The sequence below is a fragment of the Carlito syrichta genome, unplaced genomic scaffold (assembly GCF_000164805.1).
Source record: "Carlito syrichta isolate Samal-C Ts95f unplaced genomic scaffold, Tarsius_syrichta-2.0.1 Scaffold313494, whole genome shotgun sequence".
In the NCBI taxonomy this organism is placed as follows: domain Eukaryota; kingdom Metazoa; phylum Chordata; class Mammalia; order Primates; family Tarsiidae; genus Carlito; species Carlito syrichta.
In genome coordinates, this window is record NW_007257590.1 from 211,814 (window position 1) to 235,896 (window position 24,083).

General features: G+C 47.8%; 1 protein-coding gene across 3 annotated transcripts in view; it reads right to left on the reverse strand.

Annotated features, from left to right (window-relative positions):
- The window catches only part of INSR (insulin receptor), a 138,481-nt gene extending 115,273 nt beyond the window's left edge, over window positions 1–23,208 (reverse strand). For 2 of the 3 annotated variants that reach the window (XM_008070536.2, XM_008070535.2), the window contains exons 1-3: window positions 23,204–23,208; window positions 13,869–13,874; window positions 10,786–11,337 (exon numbers count right to left, since the gene is read on the reverse strand). In XM_008070536.2, coding sequence (XP_008068727.1) covers window positions 10,786–11,326 — 541 coding nt within the window. In that variant the 5' untranslated portion in view covers window positions 11,327–11,337; window positions 13,869–13,874; window positions 23,204–23,208. Of the gene's footprint in view, window positions 1–10,785; window positions 11,375–13,868; window positions 13,875–23,203 lie in introns of those variants that run through there. The other variant, XM_021718802.1, reaches the window with a different exon arrangement.
- Between the last annotated feature and the right edge of the window lie 875 nt (window positions 23,209–24,083).

A 24,083-nucleotide genomic window follows, 5' to 3' on the forward strand; every position in this document is an offset into this window, starting at 1 on the left:
GCTCCAAGAGTCTGGGCACTAGTTAGAGCTCAAGTCTCCATCTCCACCACTGAAGATTGATTGGCCAGACGCCCAAGACACCATGTGACCAACGGGTCTACCTTTCTTCAGGGCATTCCTGCACCCGCCAAAACACTTCCTGCCTCCCTGGCTTCTATAACTCAATCATGATTTCTCTGACTTTTTGTTTGACTGGGCAAGGACTCCCAGCAAAGTGCCTGGCTCCGCATGGTGGAAACAACCCCTCCTGAACACAGCCTCGCCATGATGCCATTGGGAGCATGTGACAGGCATGCCCCGGCCCCAGTTCCTCTTCCCAGCATGTGTCAGATTCTTCATTCCTATCCACAAAACACCTGGCCTTCTTCAGCGTGGCCATTCCAGCCACCTCCAACACCCTTCTCTCTCATCCTCTTTTCTTAGCAGCGTTTGCCACCCAAATCAAAGCACCTCTTGGCCACTCCAATCTGGAACAATCTCTTTCCTTTTGCCAGTGCCAACAGCAAGGGATCACCAGTCCCAGGGAGGCTCAGAGATGTGCTCTCTAAAGCACTTGTTCGTTCCTGTGCTACAACACAATCATCTCCCAGATAAAAAGTGCATTTTATTTATTTTTAATTTTATATGAAAAATGTGGGGTATAATCCAGGATTAGGTATACAAGTGGTCTTCGTACAGTTAAAGTTTGGGCCTCCCTTTGGTCCCAACTTTGCCTGGTTTGAAACCAGGTACCCTTATTGATGTTGTATCCCCCCCACCTCCACCCTGGCAGTATCCCACTACTGTCAATCCCTTTCTTTTTTTTTTTGAGTCGGAGTCTCACTCTGTCGCCCAGACTGGAGTGCAGTGGCCGCTCTCTGCCACCGCAGCCTCGACCTGCTGGGCTCCGGCGATCCTTCCGCCTCAGCCTTCCAAGTAGCCGGAATTACAGGCATGCGCTACCACGCCCGGCTGATTTTTTGATTTATTGGAGAGATGAGGTCTTGCTGCCCAGGCGGGTCTCGAACCCGCGGGTTCAGGCAATCCCTTTCTTATAGTATTATGGTAAATGTTCAGGGTCTGCTTATGAGTGAGAACATGTGGTGCTCTGTTCTTTGTTTCTGTGATAGATCACTGAGTACGATAAAAGTACATTTTCTAAAATTCCATTCATCTGATTTAAAAAGAGGCCACCATGACGATGGACTTTTTCCAGTGTGGTGTTTCTGGTTGTTTCTCTCCTAGATTTTTTTAAATTTGTTTTTAAAAATTTTTTAACAATAGAGACAGGGTCTCACTATGTTGCCCAGGATGGTCTCGAACTCCTGGGCTCAAGCAATCCTCAAGCCTTGGCCTCCCAAAGTGCCGGGATGACAGGCATGAACCACCGCACCTGGCCACTCTCCTAGATTTTTAACAATATCTTTGACAAAACAAAAAGGAATCAAGATGGATGAAGAACTCAAATGGCCCATCATTCATATTACGCACAGTCTACCACCTATTTTTCGGGGTTTTTTTACTTTTATTAGCCCAATACCCGTGCGTATGCATTAGACTTTTCTATTTTCTGCATGGACTATGGTGACATAGCCATGAAGGAATTTATCAATATTCTGTGTTATCTAGAGAACATCATGACTTCCAAGTGCACCGCTCCAAACGTGTCTACAACCACCAGTCTGATGACTCACTTGAACGGGAAAGGCGGGATGGGACTGTGGCGAGGGGGGTGCGGGGAGAAGGCCTGCCTGGTCTTGTGACATTTCCTGCACTCCCTAGCCAAACCAAGAGTCTCAGGAGGCACAGATGGCATCTGATCTGCGCAGCCCCCTCCCCTGGGTACCATCAAGGGGCACAGAGACTCTGTCAGCCTGAGACTGGGGTGTTGCAACTTGCCCTGGAAACAGCCTCTATCTATAAATGTCCTGCTCATTTTTACAAGGTGCATAGCCAAGAACAGAGGCCAGACAATTTTTTTTTTCTGTAAAGAGCCAGACAATACATATATATATAATTTTTTTTTTGAGTTGAGGTCTCACTCTGTCACCCAGGCTGGAGTGTAGTAGCACAATCATGGCTCACTGCAGCCTTGATCTCCTGGGTTCAGGCAATCCTCCAGCCTCAGACTCCCAAATAGCTGAGACTACAGGCGTGCACCACCACGCTCGGCTAATTTTTTGTTTTTTTGTAGAGACAGGGTCTCATTATATTGCCCAGACTGATCTCAAACTCCTGAGATCAAGCAAGCCTCCCGCCTTGGCTTCCCAATGTGCTGGGATGACAGGTATGAGACACCATGCCTGGCCTAATTTGTTTTTTTTGTTGTTTTTGGTTTTGTTTTTTTGTTGGTTTTTTTTTTTGAGATGGAGTCTCATTATGTTGCCCAGGAATTCTTGGGTTTAAGCAATCCTCCTGCCTCACCCTGCCGAGTAGTTGGGATTACAGACCACCATGCCCATCTCCAGAGAGTAAACATTTTTTAGGCTTTGTGGACCATACAATCGTTGTTGTAATGACTTAACTCTCTCCTTATAACACAAAAGTAGCCACAGGTGATACCTAAATAAACAAACATGATGTGTTCCAATAAAACTTTATTCAAGAACACTGGAATGTGAATTTCAAATAATATTCACCTGTCACAAAATAGTATCCTTCTTTAGATTTCTCCCCACCCCCAATCTTTTTGTTTGTTTGTTTTTTGAGTTGGAGTCTCACTCTGTCACCCAGGCTGGAATGCAGTGGCATACTCACAGCCACCCCAGCATCAACCTGCTGGGCTCCGGTGATCCTTCTGCCTCAGCCTTCCAAGAAGCTGGAACTACAGGTGCACACTACCACACCCAACTAATTTTTTATTTATTGTAGAGACAAGGGCTCACCAAATTGCCCTGGTTGGTCTTGAACCCATGGTCTCAGGCAATCCACTCACCTCAGCCTCCCAAAGTGCTGGGATTAGAGGCTGAGCCATTGAACCCGGACTCCCCCAACCTTTTAAGGTGTAAAACAACATTCTTAAACTGGGTGTGTGACTCAAGACTGTAATCCCAGCTACTTGGGAGGCCAAGACAAGAGGATTGCTTGAGGCCATGTGTTCAATACCAAACAACATGGCAAGATCTTGTCTCTAAGAAAAAAAAATTTTTTTTTTTTTGAGTTGGAGTCTCACTCTGTCACCCAGACTGGAGTGCAGTGGCCGCTCCCAGCCACCGCAGCCTCGACCTGCTGGGCTCCGGCAATCTTTCCGCCTCAGCCTTCCAAGTAGCTGGAACTACAGGCGCGCACTAACACGCCTGGCTAATTTTTGATATATTGTAGAGATGAGGTCTCGCCAAGTTGCCCAGGTGGGTCTCGAACCCGCAGGCTGAGGCAATCCACTCACCTTGACCTCCCAAAGTGCTGGGATTACAGGCTGAGCCATCCAGCCCGGCAAAAAAAAATTTTTTAATTAGCCGGGCGTGGTGGCATGTGCCTGTAGTCCCAGCTACCGGGGAGGCTAAGACAAGAGGATCACTTGAGCCCAGGAGTTCAAGGCTGCAGTGAGCTCTGGCAGCACCACTGCACTCCAGCCTGGGCAACAGAGTGAGAATCTGTCTCTGAACATTAAATAAAATAAAAACAGAAGGAAAAAAGAAGCAGAAAATCTCAACAGGTGGCTCACAGTTCTGCTGAGAGTCAAACTCTTCAAATATTGGAACCTGAATGTGGTCAGAAGAACACCACACTTTCAGAGTTGGGTGCGGGGCTGTAAGCCCAGACTCAGGAGGAGAGATGTGTCCCCTTCAGCCTCTACCTCCCACTTTGGTGCTGACGTCCACATGAGGCATGGCAGGCCGGTGTTCTCTGGCACCCACATGCCCAGTCTCACCCACCCCTCTGACTGGCAGCAAGCAGCTGGGTTGACCTCTCAGAAAAAAACCAGTGGGTTTGGCTACAGCAGCTGGTCAGGCAAGCCCTGTGGCTTATGGTACCCTCAAAATGCCCAGAGCTGGGAGTTTCCAGAACATTCTAAGCCATGGCACCCAGACACCAGGGTGGTCTTCTCTCAGGGACCTACCCTTCATCAATACATCACAAGACAGACATTCCTCAGACCACCTTATGACCAGTGTCAGAAATGGGATAGAGGCCTGCAGGTATTCACCGAGCAGCTGGTCTACCCAGAAAGGGTGGTCCCATAACACTTGCTTACTGGAAGCTTCCAGAATACTCACAGAGCACCAAGCTCTGGGCTAAGTGCCCCCCCAAACCATCTCATTGAGCCCCAAAACCGCAACCCCAAGAACAGTTCCCATAAATGATCCTCATTTTTCAGATGGCAAAACAGGACTCAAAGCCAGTTCAGTCTGACTCTAAGCACTTTTTTTTTTTTTCCCCCTGAATCAGGGTCTCACTCTGTTGCCCAGGCTGGGGTGTTGTGATGCGATCATGGCTCACCAAAGCCTCGACCTCCTGGGCTCAGGGGATCCTCCCACCTCAGCCTCCAGAATAGCTGGGACTACCGGTGTATACCACAACACCCGGCTAAATTTTTTTATTTTTTGTAGAGACGGGGTCTTGCTGTGTTGCCCAGGCTAGTCCCAAACTCCTAGACTCAAGCAATCCTCCTACCTCAGCCTCCCAAAGTGCCAGGATTACAGGCGTGAGCCACTGCACCCAGCCTGTTTTTTTCTTTTTTTTTTAGTCTCTCTGTGGAAAGCATCATCACTGAGGGACAGGTGGAAGAAGGGATGGACAGTGTAGAGAATGCTTAAACCGGGTGAGGACAATGGCTCGCGGCTGTAATCCCAACACTTTGGGAGGCTGAACCGAGAGGATTGCCTGAGCCAGGAGTTCAAGACCAGACTGGGCAACATAGCGAGACCTCGCTCATTGCTATAAAAATAAAATAGCCAATCCTGATGGTGCACACACACCTGTAGTCCCAGCTACTCGGGAGACTGAGGCAAGAGGATCTCCTAAGCCCAGGAGGTTGAGACTGCAGTGGTTGTGATTGTACCGCTGCCCTCCAGAGTAAGACTCCAACTCAAAAAAAAAAAAAGAGAGAGAGAGAATGCTTAAACGGAATCCAAAGAACAATCTATCAACTGCATCCCAAATGTGAACCCATCCGCGGATGCTTCTGGAAGCTGGTAAATATGCGAGAAACAAAGGATACCCACAGAAAAGCAAGGAAGGGTTTGAGAATATTCCAGGGGGAGAGAGAAGCTGATAGGTTATTTTCGCCGGCCTCTTTCTGTCACCTAAGATGGGGGCGTATTCTCTAGGGGCTCAGTCTATTTTGTGTTCAAAAATTCCACTGGACATTGAATGAGCTTTCTAAAGCTGCAGCCACAGGGTTAGCACAAGCACTGAAAGGCGGTGCAGCAGACCCACCTTCACAAAGGCGGAAGCCACCCAAGTGTCCAGGCACAGATGGATGGATTGACACAATATGGTCCATCCACACCATGGAATATGATTCAGCCGCAAACAGGAAGGCATGTCTGGCACCTGCTGCCACATGGATGAGTCTTGGACATTCCACTCAGTCACAAAAGGACACATCCCGTGAGATCCCCCTCCTACAAGGTCCCAGAGGCGTCAGATTCACTAAGACAAAGTGGCTGCGTGGTGAGCGCCGGGGACTGGGGAGGGGATGTGAGTGAGTGTTTACGGGGACAGAGTTTCCATTTGGGAAGAGGAGAAAGTTCCAGAGATGATGGAGGTGACCATTGCACAATCGCGTGAATTCACTTTATGCCGCTGAACCGTGCACTTAAAATGGTTAAGACAAGCCGGGCTTGGTGGCTCAGCCTGTAATCCCAGCACTTTGGGAGGCTGAGGTAAGTGGATTGCCTGAGCCCGCGGGTTTGAGACCCGCCTGGGCAACTTGGCGAGACCTCATCTTTACAATAAATCAAAAATTAGCCGGGCGTGGTAGTCCACACCTGTAGTTCCAGCTACTGGAAGACTGAGGTGGAAGGATTGCCGGAGCCCAGCAGGTCGAGGCAGCGGTGGCTGGGAACGGCCACTGCACTCCAGTCTAGGTGACAGAGTGAGACTCCAACTCAAAAAAAAAAATGGTTAAGATGGTGACGTTTGTGCCTTATGTGTGTTTCCACCATGATAAATGAAATTGATGGGGGTGGGGTGGGAAGGGCAGAACTGAGTTGTTCTCAGCAGACAGGGGGCAGCAACTCAAAAGCTGATCATTTCTTGGCATTGTCACCTCCGGACAGGACAGGACACCGGGGGATATGCCAGGTGCCAGGAATCTGATACCCTGAAAGGTGTTGGTCACAGCAATACGTGTGGCCACACCTTCCCCGGGTGACGAAATCCACACCTTCCCCGGGTGACGAAACCCCCAAGGTTGGAAAAGCAAGCCGGGTTCTTAATAGCAAAAGATTAAAAAATATTTTAAAAATCTGCTCAAAACAGGGAGAAGGAGAAGACTCAACTGCAGATAATGCTTTTCTGGATATTTTGACTAAAATGGATACAAAAATAAACTCGCAAGAAAGGTCTTAAGTTATGTCTCAAGATGGGAGAGCCCAGAGCGTTCCAAACAAAACCTACATTTGGGGGCTCGGCACTGGCATGAAAGAGGGTTCACTTTATCCCTCTGGGGTACCAGTTAGAAGCAGCCCTCCTAGTTCTAAACAAAGGGGACACTCAGGGCAGTGGGGAGACAGGATTGGCAGTAGTGGGAAACTGCCTAGGGAAAGGGGGGTACACCTCATCAACAAGGATACCTGCATGATGAATATTTGTATACCTAACCCTGAATTGTACCCCACATTTTTAAAATAAAAATTTAAAGGTGGAAAAAAAAAAGGGATACCCCTCCCACCCCCCAAAACACATGATTTTGTGTGTGTGTCACAGAGACTTCGTACAAACCCTAGCTCTGTCTTTTATTAGCTGTGTGGCTTTAGGAGAGTGAAGTAACCTCTCTGGTCAGAGTTTACCTCTCTTTGTCCCTGACCTAGTACATTCTCAAGATTTTTCCACACTGTAATAACAATGGTCTCCACCCTCATCTCCCTTCACACCCCCATTCCACCCCCTTTCCTACCTTCTAAAAACCATCCAACCACATAACACAGAAAAGCTCCACTCCATGGTTCCCAGGACTCAGAGGCAATTCCAAGGATTCCATTTAGGACTCACGCACCCAGTGAGACTTCCCCATAGCCTTGGGCTCAGGTGAGAAGTCCTTCCTTTCCTTTCTCCCCTCTTCTATCTTTTGTGATACAACCCTTAAATTACCCACTTAAATTTCTCCCACCTGAATCTCATGTTTGCTAATTCTGCTCAGGGAAGGAGGTCAAGGAAGCCACAAGCAAGTCAGGAGTATGTGTGCTGAATGCCTTCTTGGAAATCACAACATCATAAAGCTACAGTGATCAGAACAGTAAGAGCCCTGGTGCAAAGAAAGGCAGACATATCTGAGGGTACCCAAAGACAAACCCCAAAGCAAAGGCAAAGGGGTAGATTTCTATGATAAACAGTACTGACAGCCAGGCGTGGTGGCGCATGCCTGTAGTTCCAGCTACTTAGAAGGCTGAGGCGAAAGGATCACCGGAGCCCAGTAGGTCGAGACTAGGGTGGCGGTGAGGGTGCCACTGCACTCCAGCCTGGGCCACAGAGTGAGACACCAACTCAAAAAAAATAAAAATAAAAACAAACAGTACTGAGGCTCCAACCAGTTAAATTTGGGAGAGAATGGAAACCCCCACTGAGTCACCCACACAAATAGATCTCAAGGATGAATATTTTTAAAACACCGTAACAATTAAAATATAACATCTGGGACAGGCACAATGGTTCATGCCTCTAATCTCAGCTCCCTGGGAGGCTGAGGTGGGAGGACTGCTTGAGACCAGGAGCTCAAGACCAGCCTGAACAACATAGCAGAACCCTGTATCTACAGAAAAGAAATAAAACAAGAGGAAAAAAAGTATAAGGTATAACCATCTGCTGAGACATTCTAATCCTTGGATCTTGAGCCTAGGAGTTCGAGACCAGCCTGGGGAACAAAGCAAGCCCTCATTTCTACAGTAAATCAAAAAATTAGCCAGGCATGATGGTGTGTGCCTGTCGCCCCAGTTCCTGGGGAGGCTGAGGTAGAAGGATCACCTGAGCCCAGATCAAGGCTGCGGTGAGCAGTGATGGTGCCACCGCACTGCAGCCTGGACTATTGCAACAGCGTGAACAATCACTAGAAAATAAATGCAAGATAAATGTATTGATATTAAAAATCTGGAGGAAAATTTTTTTTATGGATAGAAGAGATTTTTTAAGCAGAAAGCACAGAAAAGGCATGTAAAAATCAAGCTCTGTAGTTCCAGCTCTGAGTTCCATGAATATAAACAGTTAAGCTTCTCTGACAAAACACACTCTAGGACATTTTCACCATGGTACCAAACAAACAAACAAAAAAATGCAATTGACAAAGGGTCCATAGCCTTCACCAATGAAAACCATATGCAGATTAATTTTTCAAAGCCCACTGAGATACTGAAAGATAAGTGAGTTAAGGATAGGAACAGGAAGAGAAACCCCAAATGATAAATAAACATGTTTTAAAAGGTTCAATCCCTGATAGCAATCAAAGAAATGCAAATAGAAGCAATGACAACATGTCAGCCCCTCCCCCAGGCCCCAGCAAATTATGAAAGAGTCTTCAGCCAGGCTTGGTGGCTCAGCCTATCATCCCAGCACTTTGGGAGGCCAAAGCAAGTGGATTGCCTGAGCCTGCATGTTCGAGACCAGCCTGGGCAGCTTGAAGAGACCTCGTCTCTACAAAAAATAAAAATAAAAATAATTAGCTGGACGTGGAAGGCTGATGTGGAAGGCTGAGCCCAGTAGGTTGAGGGGGTGATCGTGAGTGTGCCACTGCACTCCAGCCTGGGAGACTAAGTGAGAAGGAAGGAAGGAAGGAGGAAGGAAAGAAAGAAAAAGCCTTCAAACAACGCTCAAGGCTGGCCAAGGTGTCCCTGCAAGGCTAGAAGGAGTGCTCATAGGTGCAACATTTCCGGAAAGCCATTTGACATCTGGATCAAGAGCCTCTGACCCAGAAATTTCACTTCTGCAAAGCAGACCCCTCTGAATTGCAAAGCAGGTCTCAAGAAACAAACGCTGCATAAAACTTTAATGCCAATCTCTCTCTTCATAAAACCAGAAATAATCTAAATGCCCAAAACCAGGGAGGGTTAAGGAAATAAAGACACAGTATATCTACTGAAGGCCCACAAGAAGAAAGTAGCCCTATTCAACTACTCTCAGCATTGTGCACCGTGGAATAAGATGAATGTCTTGCTTTTTTTCCTTTATGCATCTCTTTGCCCAAATGTCTGCTATGAGAAGTTGGAATCTATAATTGGGTAAAAAATAAATTTTTTTGAGTCAGGACCTTGCTCTGTTGCCCAGACTGGAGTGCAGTGGCACAATCATGGCTCACTACAGCCTCGACCTCCTGGGCTCAGGTGATCCTTCTGCTTCAGTCTCCTGAGTAGCTGGGACTACAGACACATGCCACCATACCCAGCTAATTTTTTGATTTATTGTAGAGATGAGGTCTTGCTATATTACCCAGGCTGATCTTGAATTCCTGGGCTCAAGCAATCCTCCCTCCTTGGCCTCCCAAAGTGCTGGGATTACAGGCATGCACCACCGTGCCCAGCCCAAAATAAATTTTAAAAAAAACAAACAAAACATGGAACCAACTGTGCTGCCCATTGAAAGTAGACTGGATTTTTTTTTAATGTGCTACATATACACAACGGAATATTATGCAGCCATAAAGAAGGACAAAATTATGGACTTTACAGCAACTTGGATGGATTTAGAGTCTATAATACTGAGTGAACTATCACAGAAACAAAGAACTGAGTACCACATGTTCTCACAGAAGTGGACCCTGAACATTGACCATAATACTATAAGAAAGGTATTGGCAGTAGCAGGATACTGCCAGGGTTGGGGGCAAGGGAGACATAACATCAGTAAGGGTGTCTGATCTCAAACCAGGCAAAGTGGGGACCAAAGGGAGGCCCAAATTTCACCTGTACACAGACCACTTATCTACCTAATCCTGAATTGTACCCCACATATTTAAAATAAAAAATAATTAATAAAATACCAAATTTATATTCTCCTATTCCTAATCCTCTCTCAAGCAAGAAAATATTCAGGGCACTGTCTGGCACAGAAGGTGGGGAATGGCTGTCCTCAGGCAAAATCCAACCCACGACTTGTCTTTGTAAATAAAGTTTTACTGAAACCCAGAGCCACACTCATATGTTCACACATGCCTGTGGCTGCCTGCCTACTACAATGATAGAGCTGAGTCATTGCAACAAAGACCTGCAAAGTCGGTTGGGCATGGTGGCTCACGCCTATAATCCCAGCCATTTGGGAAGGCAAGGCAAGAGGATAGCTTGAGGAGTTCAAGACCAGCCTGGGCAACATAGCAAGACTCTGTCTCTTCAAAAAATTTTTAAAAATTAGCCAGGCATGGTGGCATGGGCCTGTAATCTCAGTTACTCAGGAGGCTGAGGCAGAAGGATCACTTGAGCCCAGGAAGTCGAATCTGTGGTGAGCCGTAATGGTGCCACTCCAGCCTGGGCAACAGAGTGAGACCCCAACGAAACTCTATTTGCCATCTGAGCATTTACAGAAAAAGTCTGCCATTGCCTGGGGTCACGAATGCCACCGCTTGCTATCTTGACCCCCCTGTCCCCCATCCCCTCATGGCTAAGCTTTGAGTACAAGGCATGAAAGCCACTTAGAACCCAGTATCCCCAGCCTACGTACCTTTCTGGCAATGACTGTGCGTCCAACAGCGCTCAACAAACTGCCCGTTGATGACGGTGGCGGGGCAGTTGGTCTTGCCCTTCGCGGTGCCCGGACAGATGTCCCCGCACTCCTCATTGTCATCCTTGTTCAGCACGATGTAGTTATCCTCCACAGAGTCCAGGATCCGGGACCAGTCGATGGTGGCCAAGTAGCAGAGCTCATTGTTTTTCTCGATGCGGACGGAACCCCGGGTGATATTCATCAGGCTGTAGAGGCCGAGCTCCTTCAGGTGAACCATCTCGAAGATGACCAGCGCATAGTTGAAGAAGAGCCGCGAGCCCCGGATGACCGTGAGGTTGGGGAACAAGTCCTTCAGGCTCTCCAGTCCGTAGACCCGGAAGAGCAGCAGGTAATCGGTGATCATGATGAGCTTGGGGAAACTGAGGTCTCGGAAGTCTTCCGGCTTCGTTTTGAACATCAGGAGTATCTGCAAGTGGCCCTCGATGACCGAGCAGTTCTCCAGCTCATGCAACCTGGTGAGGTTGTTCCGGATATCCATACCGGGACACACTAGGAGACAAAGCAAAAGCAGAAACAAAGACGGGTGAGCAGATGTGCCAGGGATAGGTTTAGAATTGGGGGCAGGTCAGGCACAGCAGCTCAAGCCTACCACCCCAGCACTTTGGGAGGCCCAGGCGGAAGGACTGCTTGAGGCTAGGAATTGGAGACCAGCCTGGGCAACGTAGTGAGATCTCATCTCTACAAAAACCATTAGCTGGACTTGGTGATGCCTGTAGTCCCAGCTACTCAGGAGGCCGAGAAGGAAGGATCGCCTGAGTCCCGGAGGTCACTCCAGCCTGGGTGACACAGTAAGACCTTGACTCAAAAAAAGAGGAAGAGAAGGAGAAGGAAGGAGAAGAAGGAGGAGAAGGATAATGATGATGATGATAATAAAAAACGCTTCCCCTAATATCTTTGAGACAAACAGACTGTGCTACAGAGGAACAGTAAATCCTACTTTATTTTATTTTATTATTTATTTATGTTTGAGTCGGAGTCTCACTCCGTCCCCCAGGCTGGAGGGCAGTGGCACACTCTTGGCCACTGCAGCCTCGACCTGCTGGGCTCCGGCAATCCTTCCGCCTCAGCCTTTCAAGTACCCGGAACTACAGGCAAGCACTACCATGCTCGGCTAATTTTTTTTATTTATTGTAAAGACGAGGTCTCGCCAAGTTACCCAGGCTGGTCTCAAACCCATGGGCTCAGGCAATCTACTGGCCTCGGCCTCCCAAAGTGCTGATTACAGGCTGAGCCACTGAGCCCAGTCAATCCTCTTTTATTATTGTTGTTGTCATTATTATTTTTTTTTTTTTGAGTTGGAGTCTCACTCTGTCACCCAGCCTGTCACCGCTCCCGGCCACCGCAGCCTCGACCTGCTGGGCTCCGGCGATCCTTCCGCCTCAGCCTTCCAAGTAGCCGGAATTACAGGCGTGCGCTACCACGCCCGGCTGATTTTTTGATTTATTGTAGAGATGAGGTCTCGCTGCCCAGGCGGGTCTCGAACCCGCAGGCTCAGGCAATCCACTCACCTCAGCCTCCCAAAGGCACGGGATTACAGGCTGAGCCACTGAGCCCGGCTTATTATTATTATTATTATCATTATTATTATTATTATTATTATTATTCAGGGCAAGGACAGACTCATGAGCATTTGACCTGGCCCTGCCATTTCATCCTGCACTGGACCCCGCAAATTCTGTAGCCAGAGGGGGTGGGTGGCTTTCCCTGTGAAATGCCCATGCCTGAGTAGTTATTTCAAAAGGCAAAGAAGATGGTTCCTCTGGCAGGCCGTGTTAGAAGCCTTATCATCGCCTCTGACATGATGCAACAGAGAAGGTGGGATCACAGAGGATTGAGTAAGGCGGCAGGTGGGAACTGTCCCCAGTGCGTCAGCATGGAGGAGCTTCAGGAAGTGATTTATAGGGATAAAGGCGCCTGCATCAGAGACAGGCAGGAAAAGCTGAATGTATCGGTTTTGTCAACTCTCCAACTCCCAGGCTGGCTGACTCCTTCCCCGCCCGCACCCCCTGGCTGGCAGTCAAAGCCTAATCACCTTTTACCCAGGTGTGGCAAGTGCTTCTCAGGGAGTCCGAGTCCCACTGCATGAACACCTGGCATGCTCCTTCTCCTGAGGGTGGTTCCACCCAGGCTCCAACACCTCCATGGCTCCCAAGACCCTGGGCTTCCCTCTCACTGTTCTCGAAACTCTGCCCCTCCATCCCCCGCGCCCCCCTCAGCAGGCCTGTTCACCACCCTTGAACAACTCCAAGCCTCCATGTCCTCCTCTATTACAGGACTTGTGAGGAGGAATAAGTGAGATCACGGAAGACCAGCACTCAAGCTGCATCTGGCATATAGAAGGTGATCCATGAATGTCGGCAATTTTGTTGTTTGTTGTTTTTTCCTCCAAACACATAACAGTCATCTCTAGGCCAGCCTAGCTTTTGGCTGGCAAAGCTCTTGATACCTTTCCTCCCTGACTCTCAACCCAGCACAACATCCTTCAAGATCCAGTTCCAATACCACCTCCTCCAGGCAACCTTTCTTGATTTCCTTTCCTCTATATACCTCTTTGAATCTTTCCCTTCTCCTGTATCCCTTTTACTTGAGTTAACATTTGTCAGAATCAAACCCTTTAGACCACCTCTCCTTGCCAACACACACACACACACACACACACACACACACACACATCACCACCTTTAGTATCTGGAACATGAGGCTCTCGGTTCATAACCCTCACTTATTTTATTCCAATACATGAACCCTTCCCCTAATATCTTTGAGGCAAACAGACTGTTCTACAGAGGAATAGTAAATCCTCTTTTAAAAATCCACCCTGAGAATGATCCACAAGAGCAGCGCAAATTAGACAGAAAACAGCAAAAGCAAACAATCGGGCAAAACAAAGTAGCAATGTTCCCAGGTGCCATTCCACACCACAGTGGGATGGCTTGGGCTAAGTCAAAGGAAAACACTCAACACTCGCACACTCTCTCATCCCCTGAGGAATTGGGGGAGGGGGAGACAGTCCCCTCCACCCTCCCCTCCACACTTACTGCCCAGGGTCTGAACCCAGCACGCCCCCCACCCCTGCAGCGGCCAAGTTCAAGCTGGGAGGAAGCTTCAAGGGGAGGAGGACGCCAGTTCCAGCCCCTCCATCTCACGGCCATCCCACTGGAACCCCGTCTCACCTCCCAGCCCCAGTCTCACCAATGTCTCCCAATAGAGAGAGCTCAACATTCACCCGCCACGGATACCTCCCAGCAAACCATGTCCCCACCCCACAGATGAGAAAACCAGACCTCCAAGGGGCACAACCAGCCGCCCAGTGCATGCAGTCCACCAAGGACAGGCAGGGCCACCAGAGCTGACAAACAAGAATACAGGATGCCCAGTGAAATTTTAATTTCAGATAAGCAACGGATGCTTTTTAAGGATAAATCTATCCCATGCAATGTTTGGAACATACTTATCCAAAAATAATAATAATAATGACTGCCAGGCACCACGGCTCACACCTGTAGTCCCAGCACTTTGGGAGGCTGAGGAGGGAGGATCGCTTGAGCCCAGGAGTTCGCGACCAGCCTGGGCAACATAGTGAGTTAAAAAAATTAAAAAATTAGCCAAGCCTGGTGACGCATGTCTGTAGCCCCAGATATTTGGGAGGCTGAGACAGAAGGATCACCTGAGCCCAGGAGGTCGAGGTGGAGGTGATCGTGCCACTGCACTTGAGCATGGGTGACAGACTGAGACTCTGACTCAAAAAAAAAAAGTTAGACCGGGCTCAGTGGCTCAGCCTGTAATCCCAGCACTTTGGGAGGCCGAGGCGAGTGGATTGCCTGAGCCTGAGGGTTCGAGACCAGCCTAGGCAACTTGGTGAGACCTCGTCTCTACAATAAATCAAAAATTAGCCAGGCGTGGCAGCACATGCCTGTAGTTCCAGCTACTGGAAGGCTGAGGCAGAAGGATCACTGAGCCCAGCAGGTCGAAGCTGGGGTGGCTGTGAGTGTGCCACTGCACTCCAGCCTGGGCAATAGAGTGAGACTCCAACTCAAAAAAAAAAAATTTAGACAAAGAGTTACTATATGACCCTGCAATTCCACTCCCAGGCATTTACCTAAGACAAAGGAAACAACATGTCCACACAAAGACAAGTACACAAATGTCTATGGCAGCATTATTCAAAATAGCCAAATGGTGGAAATCACCCATGTGCCCATCAACTGACAAATGAATAAACAAAGTGTGGTCTCCCCTTCCAAAGCAATATTATTCAATCATAAAAAGGAATGAAGGCCGGGAGTGGTGGCTCACACTTGTAATCCCAGCACTTTGGAAGGTCAAGGTAGGAAGATCACTTGAGGCCAGGAGTTTGAGACCAGCCTGGGCAATCTAGCAAGACCTCAACTCTACAAAAAAAAAAAACTTGCCAAGTGTGGTGGTGCGTGCTTGTAGTCCCAGCTACTGAGGAAGCTGAGGCAGGAGGATTGCTTGAGCATAGCAGGTCGAGGCTGCGGTGAGCCATGATCATGCCACTGCCCTCCAGCCTGGGCGACAGAGTGAGATTCCAACTCAAAAAATAAAGCGGGGAGTGAAACTGTGACACAGACTCCAACATGGGTGGAGCCTTGAGGACATCACCCTCAATGTGTCCCCCAGACACAAAAGGACACATGTTGTATGATTTCGTTTATGTGAAAAATCCAGAACAGGCAAATCCATCGAGACAGGAAGTGGATTCGTGGTTGCCAGGGGCTGGGAGGCCAGGGGGAAGGGGGAGTGACTGCTGATGGAGACAGGATTTCTTTGGGGGTTATTGAAAATGTCCTAAAACCAACTGTGGTGATGGTTGCACAACTCTGTGAATGTACGCGAAACACAATACCACCTCACTGCAACTTAAAATGGGTAAGCTGTACGGTATGTGAATTCTATCTCACGAAAATTATTACAAATACAGATTACACGCTGTAACTGCAGGGTACAATAAAGGATTGCTTTTCTTTTTAAATCTCCCATGAATCTAACTCTTAATTCATTAAAGCCGTATGTGTCCCCATGAGTCGAAGACAATACAGCAATTTACGACTGGGACAGAAAATACCCAGGGGATGTCAGAAATGACGTCAGAAATAGATGCAAGGACATGTACTGGCTTTCGTTTTTTATTATTATTTTTCAGAGACAAGGTCTTGCTCTGTCACCCAGACTGGAGTACAGTGGTACAATCATAGCTCACCATAGCCCCAAATTCTTGGATTCAAGCGATCCTCCTGCCTCAGCCTCCTGAGTAGCTAAGACCACAGGTGTGAACCACCATGCCTAGCTAATTAATTTTATTTTTTTTGAAGAGATGGAGGGTCTCACTCTGTTGGCCAGGCTGGTCTTGAACTCCTGGTCTCAAGCAATCCTCCCAACTCAGCCTCCCAAAGTAGGGACTATAGTCACCGCACCTGGCCTCTGCTGGCTTTTAATACCTCTGGATGGGAACCCAAGGATGCCTCAAGTTCTTAATAAATGGCACCGGGTTAATGGCCACTCTCCACACAGGTAGAGTGGAACAATGAGGAGGAGGTCTGTGTGGCAGCTAATATTTTCTAAACACTTGCTATCTAAAGTACTTGAGCTGGGCATGGTGGCTCACGCCTGTAATCTCAGCACTTTGGGAGGCTGAGTTGGGGGGATTGCTTGAGCCCAGGAGTTCGAGGCCAGCCTTGTTGCTACAAAATTAAAAATTAAAAAAATTAGCTAGATGGGGTGGTGTGCACCCGTAGTCCCAGCTACATGGGAGGCTGAGGTAGAAGGATCAACTGAGCTCAGGAAGTCAAGGCTGTGGTGAGCTGTGATCATGCCACAGCACTCCAGCCTGGGCAACAGAGCGAGACTCAAATCATCATCATCACCGTCATCATCCCGAGAGGAGGGGCCATCTCCATGCCCACTTTTGTGACGCACCAATCAAGACTCCCATAGGTTGAGTATTGAGAGGTGTCTCTAGAATTGCAATCTGGCAGAAAATGCAGCGTCTATACTCATAACTGCCAAGTGACAGTTTTACCATCTTCCTTCTTTTCCGTTTTGTCTTGTTTTTGTTTTTGCTATTTTTGAGTCAGGGTCTCACTCCATCACCCAGGCTGGAGAGCAGTGGCACACTCACACCTACCCCAGCATCGACCCGCCGGGCTCCAGCGATCCCCCAGCCTTCCAAATAACCAGAACTACAGGCTTGCTCTATCCAACCCGGCTAATTTTTGATTTATTGTAGAGACGAGGTCTCACCATGTTGCCCAGGATGGCCTCGAACCCATGGGCTCAGGCAATCCCCTCACCTCAGCCTCCCAAAATGCTGGGGTTACAGGCTGAGTCACCGAGTCTAGCTTTGCCTTGTTTTTTACAGAGCCTGGTGCAGACATGCTTCCTTCTTTCTCAAGTATGCTCAGTGAAGAAGCCGGTGAATGCAACTTAAATCGGGAAGCAATGAAATGGTTTTCACGCAGAAATGGTTTTCACGACCTAGAAAAAGCTTGTTGATGAGCATTTTCTTCATTGACTCCTTCCCAGCAAACATCCTCTGAGAACCTGCTCCATGTCAGATTCTGTTCCAGGTACTGGCACAGGATAAATGTTGTCCCTGGTCATACAGTCTGGCAATCATGAAGTCACGACCCAAGTCCACTTAAAATATAACTCAGGGCTGGGCCCGATGGCTCAAGCCTGTAATCCCAGCACTCTGGGAGGTCGAGGTGAGAGGATTGCCTGAGCCTGCGGGTTCAAGACCAGCCTGGGCAAGTTGGCGAGACCTCATCTCTACAATAAATCAAAAAATTAACTGGGCATGGTGGCATGCACCTGTAGTTCCAGTTACTTGTAAGGCTGAGGCAGAAGAATCGCCTGAGCCCAGCGGATTGACGCTGGGGTAGCCGTGAGCATGCCGCTGCACTCCAGCCTGGGCAACAGAGTGAGACTTCAACTCAAAAAGTAAAAAATTTAAAAAACTCAGGAGGATGACATCAAGGAGAACTCCAGGGGCTGGAAGAGATAGTTAAAATGAGCTATTCAACACGTTCTGGTACAATCACGGAGGTCTTCCTGGAGGAGATGCCAGGAGTATTAAAATACAAACAAACAATGCAGTAACAATTATTTAGTTCTGCCTACATGATTTTAAGATTGGGGCAATGGCAGACTGTAGTTCGTCTCTAGGGGTGACCAGGTTAGGGTAGGATCCGGAATAGCCCTATTCGATAGGAACATAATTTGGGCCTCCTATGGAATTTTCCATTTTATGTAAAAAGGCAAAAAGAAACAGGAGAGAGGAAATCTATCTTATTTAACCCAATGAAGCCAAAAATATCATGTCAACATGTAAAAAAATAAACCAGGACTCAAAAATGATGAATGGGAGACCACGGGACTTTTTTTTTCGGCTAAGCCGTCGAGATGTTGTGTGTGTTTTTACCCTGGCAACCCGTCTCAATTCGGAGGCTCAGCTGTCGTTGGAAATACTCGGTCTGTCTATGCAGATTTCATAAAGGGCATCACCGAACAAGTAGATGCATGTACCCCCAAGTTGTCACAAACACACTCAAGAGTTTTCCAATTACAACTGAGTACTTGTTTTTTTATTTATGTATTGAGTTGGGATCTCACTTCTCACCCAGGCTGGAGTGCAGTGGTGCGATGACCGTCTCACTGCAGCTCAAGCGATCGTGCCACCTCAGCCTCTTGAGTAGCTGGGCCTACAGGCGCACACCACCATGCCCGGCTATTTTTTCAAGTGTTTTGTGGAGACGAGGTCTCGCTATGTTGCCCAGGCTGGTCTCAAACTTCTGGGCTCAAGTGATCCTCCCACTTTAGACTCCCAAAGAGATGGGATAACAGGCATGAGTCATCGTGCCTGACCATTTAAAAAAAAAATACTTCCACGAATGAAAGTTAAATAAAAGTTTACGTTAACATTTAAACAAATTAACGTGAAGTAACACTAAAAATTCAGGCTCACTGGCCACAGATTCCAGGACTCCACAGTCACTTGTAGATGGCAGCCATCACACTGGATGGCATAGATACAGAGTATGTCTGTCAAAGGAGAATCCTTTATTGGACTGTACTGGTTCTGAATCTAGGAATTCTCCAGAAGGAGAGAAGGCTGACAGGGCAGCCATCTGGGGAAGTGTCCCTTTCTCCCCTGGTTTCCTCTCCACCATGAAAACAGCAGAGGACATGGGTTGGGAGTGGGCACAAAAGGAGGTTCTGAAAACCATCACAATGCTAAGTGTCTTATACAAGGAGGAGGGCCAAAAAACCCAGAAATATCATTTGGAGGGCGAGCCCCTTGTAATACAGGCCTCCCACACTAGATAAGTGTTCTGGGAAAACATTGGCATCAGTGTACCAGCTGGCGTTGTTGTGAGAGGCTGCATTCGGTTTCAGTGAACTTTTTTTTTTGGAGATTCCTTCAACATGTTTGCACACCTGCACACATCGCACTGAGTGTTCAGCAGCTTTTGACCAAAAAACGGCATGACCCCGGGTACCCCACTCTCCCTATCCACCTGATCCCACCCTGAGCTTTTCTCCTGAGCTTTTTTTTTTGGTTTGTTTCTCTGAATGAAAAAAGGCCTCAAAGGGAAACGTTTTGCCAATGTGGAAGAGGTGAAACAAAAAACAGTAGAAGCTCTACAAGGCATTAAATGCATGAGCTCAAAAACCATTTTGAGCAGTGGAAAAAGCATCTAGATAGGTGGATTGTGTCAAATGGAGAGTCCCTGGAAGGTGACTAAAGTTGAAAGATGTAAGAATAATTACACACTATTTTATAAATGGATTCCGGTTTCTTTTGGGTCCTCCTCGAACTTTCTGCTTCCAATCACAAAGGTTTTCGTTCTTCAATCACAGCTTTTTTTTTTTTTTTTTTTTGAGTTGGAGTCTCACTCTGTCGCCCAGACTGGAGTGCAGTGGCTGCTCCCTGCCACCGCAGCCTCAACCTGCTGGGCTCCGGCGATCCTTTCCGCCTCAGCCTTCCGAGTAGCTGGAACTACAGGCACGCGCTACCACGCCCGGCTGATTTTTGATTTATTGTAGAGATGAGGTCTCGCCAAGTTACCGAGGCGAATCTCGAACCCTCAGGCTCAGGCAATCCACTCACCTCAGCCTCCCAAGGCGCGGGATTACAGGCTGAGCCACTGAACCCAGCTAATCACAGCATTTTTAAAACACTCCCTGGTGACCTATTCCGGGACCCTCACGTTCCTTCTTGCATCCTTTCCAGTCTTAAAACCGCTTCGTCCTAAATTCAGGGAGTCCTGCCCTCAACAAATCTTGGGTTCAGGTGTTGAGCCACCATTCATACCAGTCTTAGGGGACATGAGAAACCCAACAGATCTGACTCCCCACTCTCCCTCTGCCACCTGCCAGCTGTGTGATACTGGACCACATCCTCAGCCTCTCTGTGCGCCTCAGTTTCCTCCTCTATAAAGAGCAACAATAACTAAAAACTACAAGGCCAGGCACAGTGACTCACACCTACAATCCTAGCACTTCGGGAGGCCAAGATGAGATGACTGCTTGAGCCCAGGAGTTCGAGACCAGCCTGGGCAACATAATGAGACTTCATCTCTAGAAAAAGAAAAAGAGAATTTAAAAAACTAGCTGGGCATGATGGTGCACACTTGTAATCCCAGCTACTTGGGAAGCTGAGAAGGAAGGATTGCGTGAGCCCAAGAGGTTGAGGCTGCAGTGAGCCATGATTGTGCCACTGCACTCCAACCTGGGCAACAGAGACCTCTGACTTTAAAAAAAAATGCTCAAAATACCATTCTCAGCTCAAGGATGGTACAGAAACAGGATCTGGCATAAGGGCCATCGTCTGGTGACCTCTGAGGTGATAACGTACTATGCAACTGTAGAAAGATACAAGGGCTGGGCACAGTGACTCACGCCTGTAATCCCAGCACTTTGGGAGGTGGAGGTGAGAGGGCTGCTTGAGCCCACTGGTTCAAGACCAGCCTGGGCAACATGGAGAGACCTCATCTCTACAATAAATAAATAAAATTAGCTGGGCAGGGTGGTGAATGCCTGTAGTTCAAGTTACTTGAAAGGCTGAGGCGGAAGGATGGCCTGTGCATAGCTGGTCAAAGCTGGGAGACAGAGTAAGACTCCAACGCAAAAAAAAAGAAACATACAAGGGAACTCCTTATGGGTGAGAAAGAAAGATCTCTAGGATATGCCTAGTCAAGCAAAAGGAAATAAATGATCGGGTTGTGTGATATGGCGTCACTTATGCAAAAAAGGAGGGAGAGGGCAAACAGAGGGACAGATTGACTTCTATATGCAAACACTCTTCTTTAGAAAGGTAAACACATAACCCTCCTCCCCACCAGGAAAAAAAAAAAAAGATGTTGCAATGCTGGTTGTCTCTGGGGAGAAGAACTGAGTGGCTGGAACAAGAAGAGAGAAAGAGTTTTTATGACCCACACCCTCTGTACCTGTGAATTTTGGCTCTGGGACTGTATCTGATCATAAAAAGCCCCCCAAAAATTTAAATGAAAATAAAAATGATAAAAGAACCAGGTGTGGTGGTTCATGCCTGCAATCCCAGCACTTTGGGAAGCTGAGACCAGAGGATTGCTTGAGACCAGGAGATCAAGACCAACCTGGGCAACATAGAGAAATCCTGTCTCTATTTTTTAAATTAAAAATTAAAATAAAATTCAAAAAATGAATAAAAGTGAGGAAGCCAAGCTGCGGGATGCCTTTTCCAGGAAACTTGTGAAAGGAAGGAGTCAGTATGGCCAGCAAGAAGTGTTGGCCAGAGGGAGATTGATGGAGTGACCAGATATGGGAGGGACCAGAGACTTTTCTCAGCCTGAACGGAGGGACCCAGAAAGCACAGAGAGGTGAGGATACTGGAGAGAGAAGAAACAGCACAAAGACGGGAGACTTAAAGATAGAGACTGTGAAAGAAACCAACCCCCAGAACTGTAAAACATTAATTTCTGCTGTTTATTACTTTTTTTTTTTTTTTTGCATTAAAAGAAAAGAGATGGTGTCTCACTATGTTGCCCAGGCTGGTCTTGAACTCCTAAACTCAAGCAATCCTCCCACCTCAGTCTCCCAAAGTGCTGAGATTACAGCCATGAGCCACTGTGCCTAGCCTGATTTCTACTGTTTAAGTCACCCAGTCTGCAGTGATGGCAATCTCAGCAAACTAATACACGAGGTGCAAATCCCAGCTCCGCCTGCTCTGTGCTGTGTGACTCTAAGGAAACCACATCCCTCTCTGAGCCTTCATGCCGTTCCTCTTCTGGAAGATCCAGCTGGACTGTGAGCCCAGATGGAGGGATGTTACTTGTAGTCAGGGAGTACCTGGGAACAGGAATTCAAGTAAAGGCAGTGCGCTGTCGGAAGTGAGGGATGAAGACAGAGTTGAAAGAACACTAGGAAGAGATTCTCACCATCCAGGTCATAATCTTTCCAGAAACTTCTCACAATGTCCACAGTCTCAGAAGATGTCCCAAGGGGACATTTCGAACAAACCCAGAGCCAGCAAGGAAGCCCTGGATTATGCCTGTAATCCCAGCACTTTGGGAGGCCAAGACAGGAGGATGGCTTAAGCCTAGGAGTTTGAGACCAGCCAGGGCAACATAGTGAGACCCAGGACTGAAGGTGCCCTCTCAGGGAAGAAGGAGAAGGAGGAGAAGAAAAATAGAGTGTGAAATAGGCTCTGCTGTAAATTGCTGGACAAAGAGAAGCCGTAAATACCCTAAGGGGTGGGAAGGCACAAGATACATATGGGTGAGAGGCTCAGAGAGGGACATGGGTTACTTAAGCTCACACAGCAAAGACAAAGCAGAGCTGGGATTTAATCCCCGTATCATCATCTGCTCAGGCTGTCATCCCAAATTATCACAGATTGGGCAGCTCTAACACCAGAAGTTAATTTTCTCATAGTTCTGGAGGCTGGAAGGTCAAGGTCAAGGTGCCCGCAGGATCGATTCCCAGTGAGGGCTCCCTCTGGGCTTGCAGACAGCCACCTTCTCACTCTTCCTCCTCTTATGAGGCCACCAGTCCTAACATATCAGGGTCCCTTCCTATGACCTCATTTACCCTTCAATAACTTCTACGGTCATATTGAGAACTAGAGTGCCAACATACGAATGGGGGTGCATAGGTAGGATAAAATTCAGTTCATAGTGGTTTTTTCCAGTGTAACAGTCTGCTTCTAACTTCATGGCACCCAACGGGACGCACACTTGTCATCACAGCACTTTGGGAGACCAAGCTGGGAGTATTGCTTGAGCCCAGGAGTTCGAGACCAGCCTGGGCAACATAGTGACACCCAGTCTCTACAAAAAATAAAAATAAAAATTACCTGGGTACAGGCTCATGCCTGTAATCCCAGCACTTTGGGAGGCCGAAGTGAGAGGACTGCTTGAGCCCAGGAGTTCAAGACCAGCCTGGGAAACATAGCAAGACCTCGTCTCCAAAAAAAAAAAAAATTTTTTTTTAATTAGCCAGACGTGATGGCATGCACCTGTAGCTCTAGCTACTTGGAAGCTGAGATGGAAGGATCACCTGAGCCCAGTAGGTGTGGCTGCGGTGGCCATAAGCATGCCACTGCGCTGCAGCCTGGGAGATAGAGTGAGACTCCAGCTCAAAAAAAAAAAAAAAAATCAAAAAATAAGCCAGGCATGGTGGCACACACCTGTAGTTCCAGCTACTTGGGAGGCTAAGGCGAAAGGATTGTTTGAGCTCAGGAGGTCGAGACTGCGGTGAACTGTGATCATGTCACTGCACCCCATCCAGCCTAGGTGACAGAGACTCTGACCTAAAAAAATTAATTTAATTTAAAATATATTGTTGATTTATTAACACTGAGCTCATGGCCAACAGCACCTCAACTCATATCTGAACGAAATGCACACATTTTCTCCATGAAGGTCCTCACAGTTTTCTAGCGCTTAGTACACTGGACAGTGGTCATTTTAAGCAGCCGAATCACCAAGAAAAAGCACCAAAAATGCTTTTAAAAAATGACACCAAGCCAGGCTCGGTGGCTCAGCCTGTAATCCCACACCTTGGGAGGCTGAGGTAAGTGGACTGCCTGAGCCCGCAGGTTCGAGACCCGCCTGGGCAACTTGGCGAGACCTCATCTCTACAATAAATCAAAAAATTAGCCGGGTATGGTAGCGCACGCCTGTAGTTCCAGCTACTTGGAAGGCTGAGGCAGAAGGATCGCCGGAGCCCAGCAG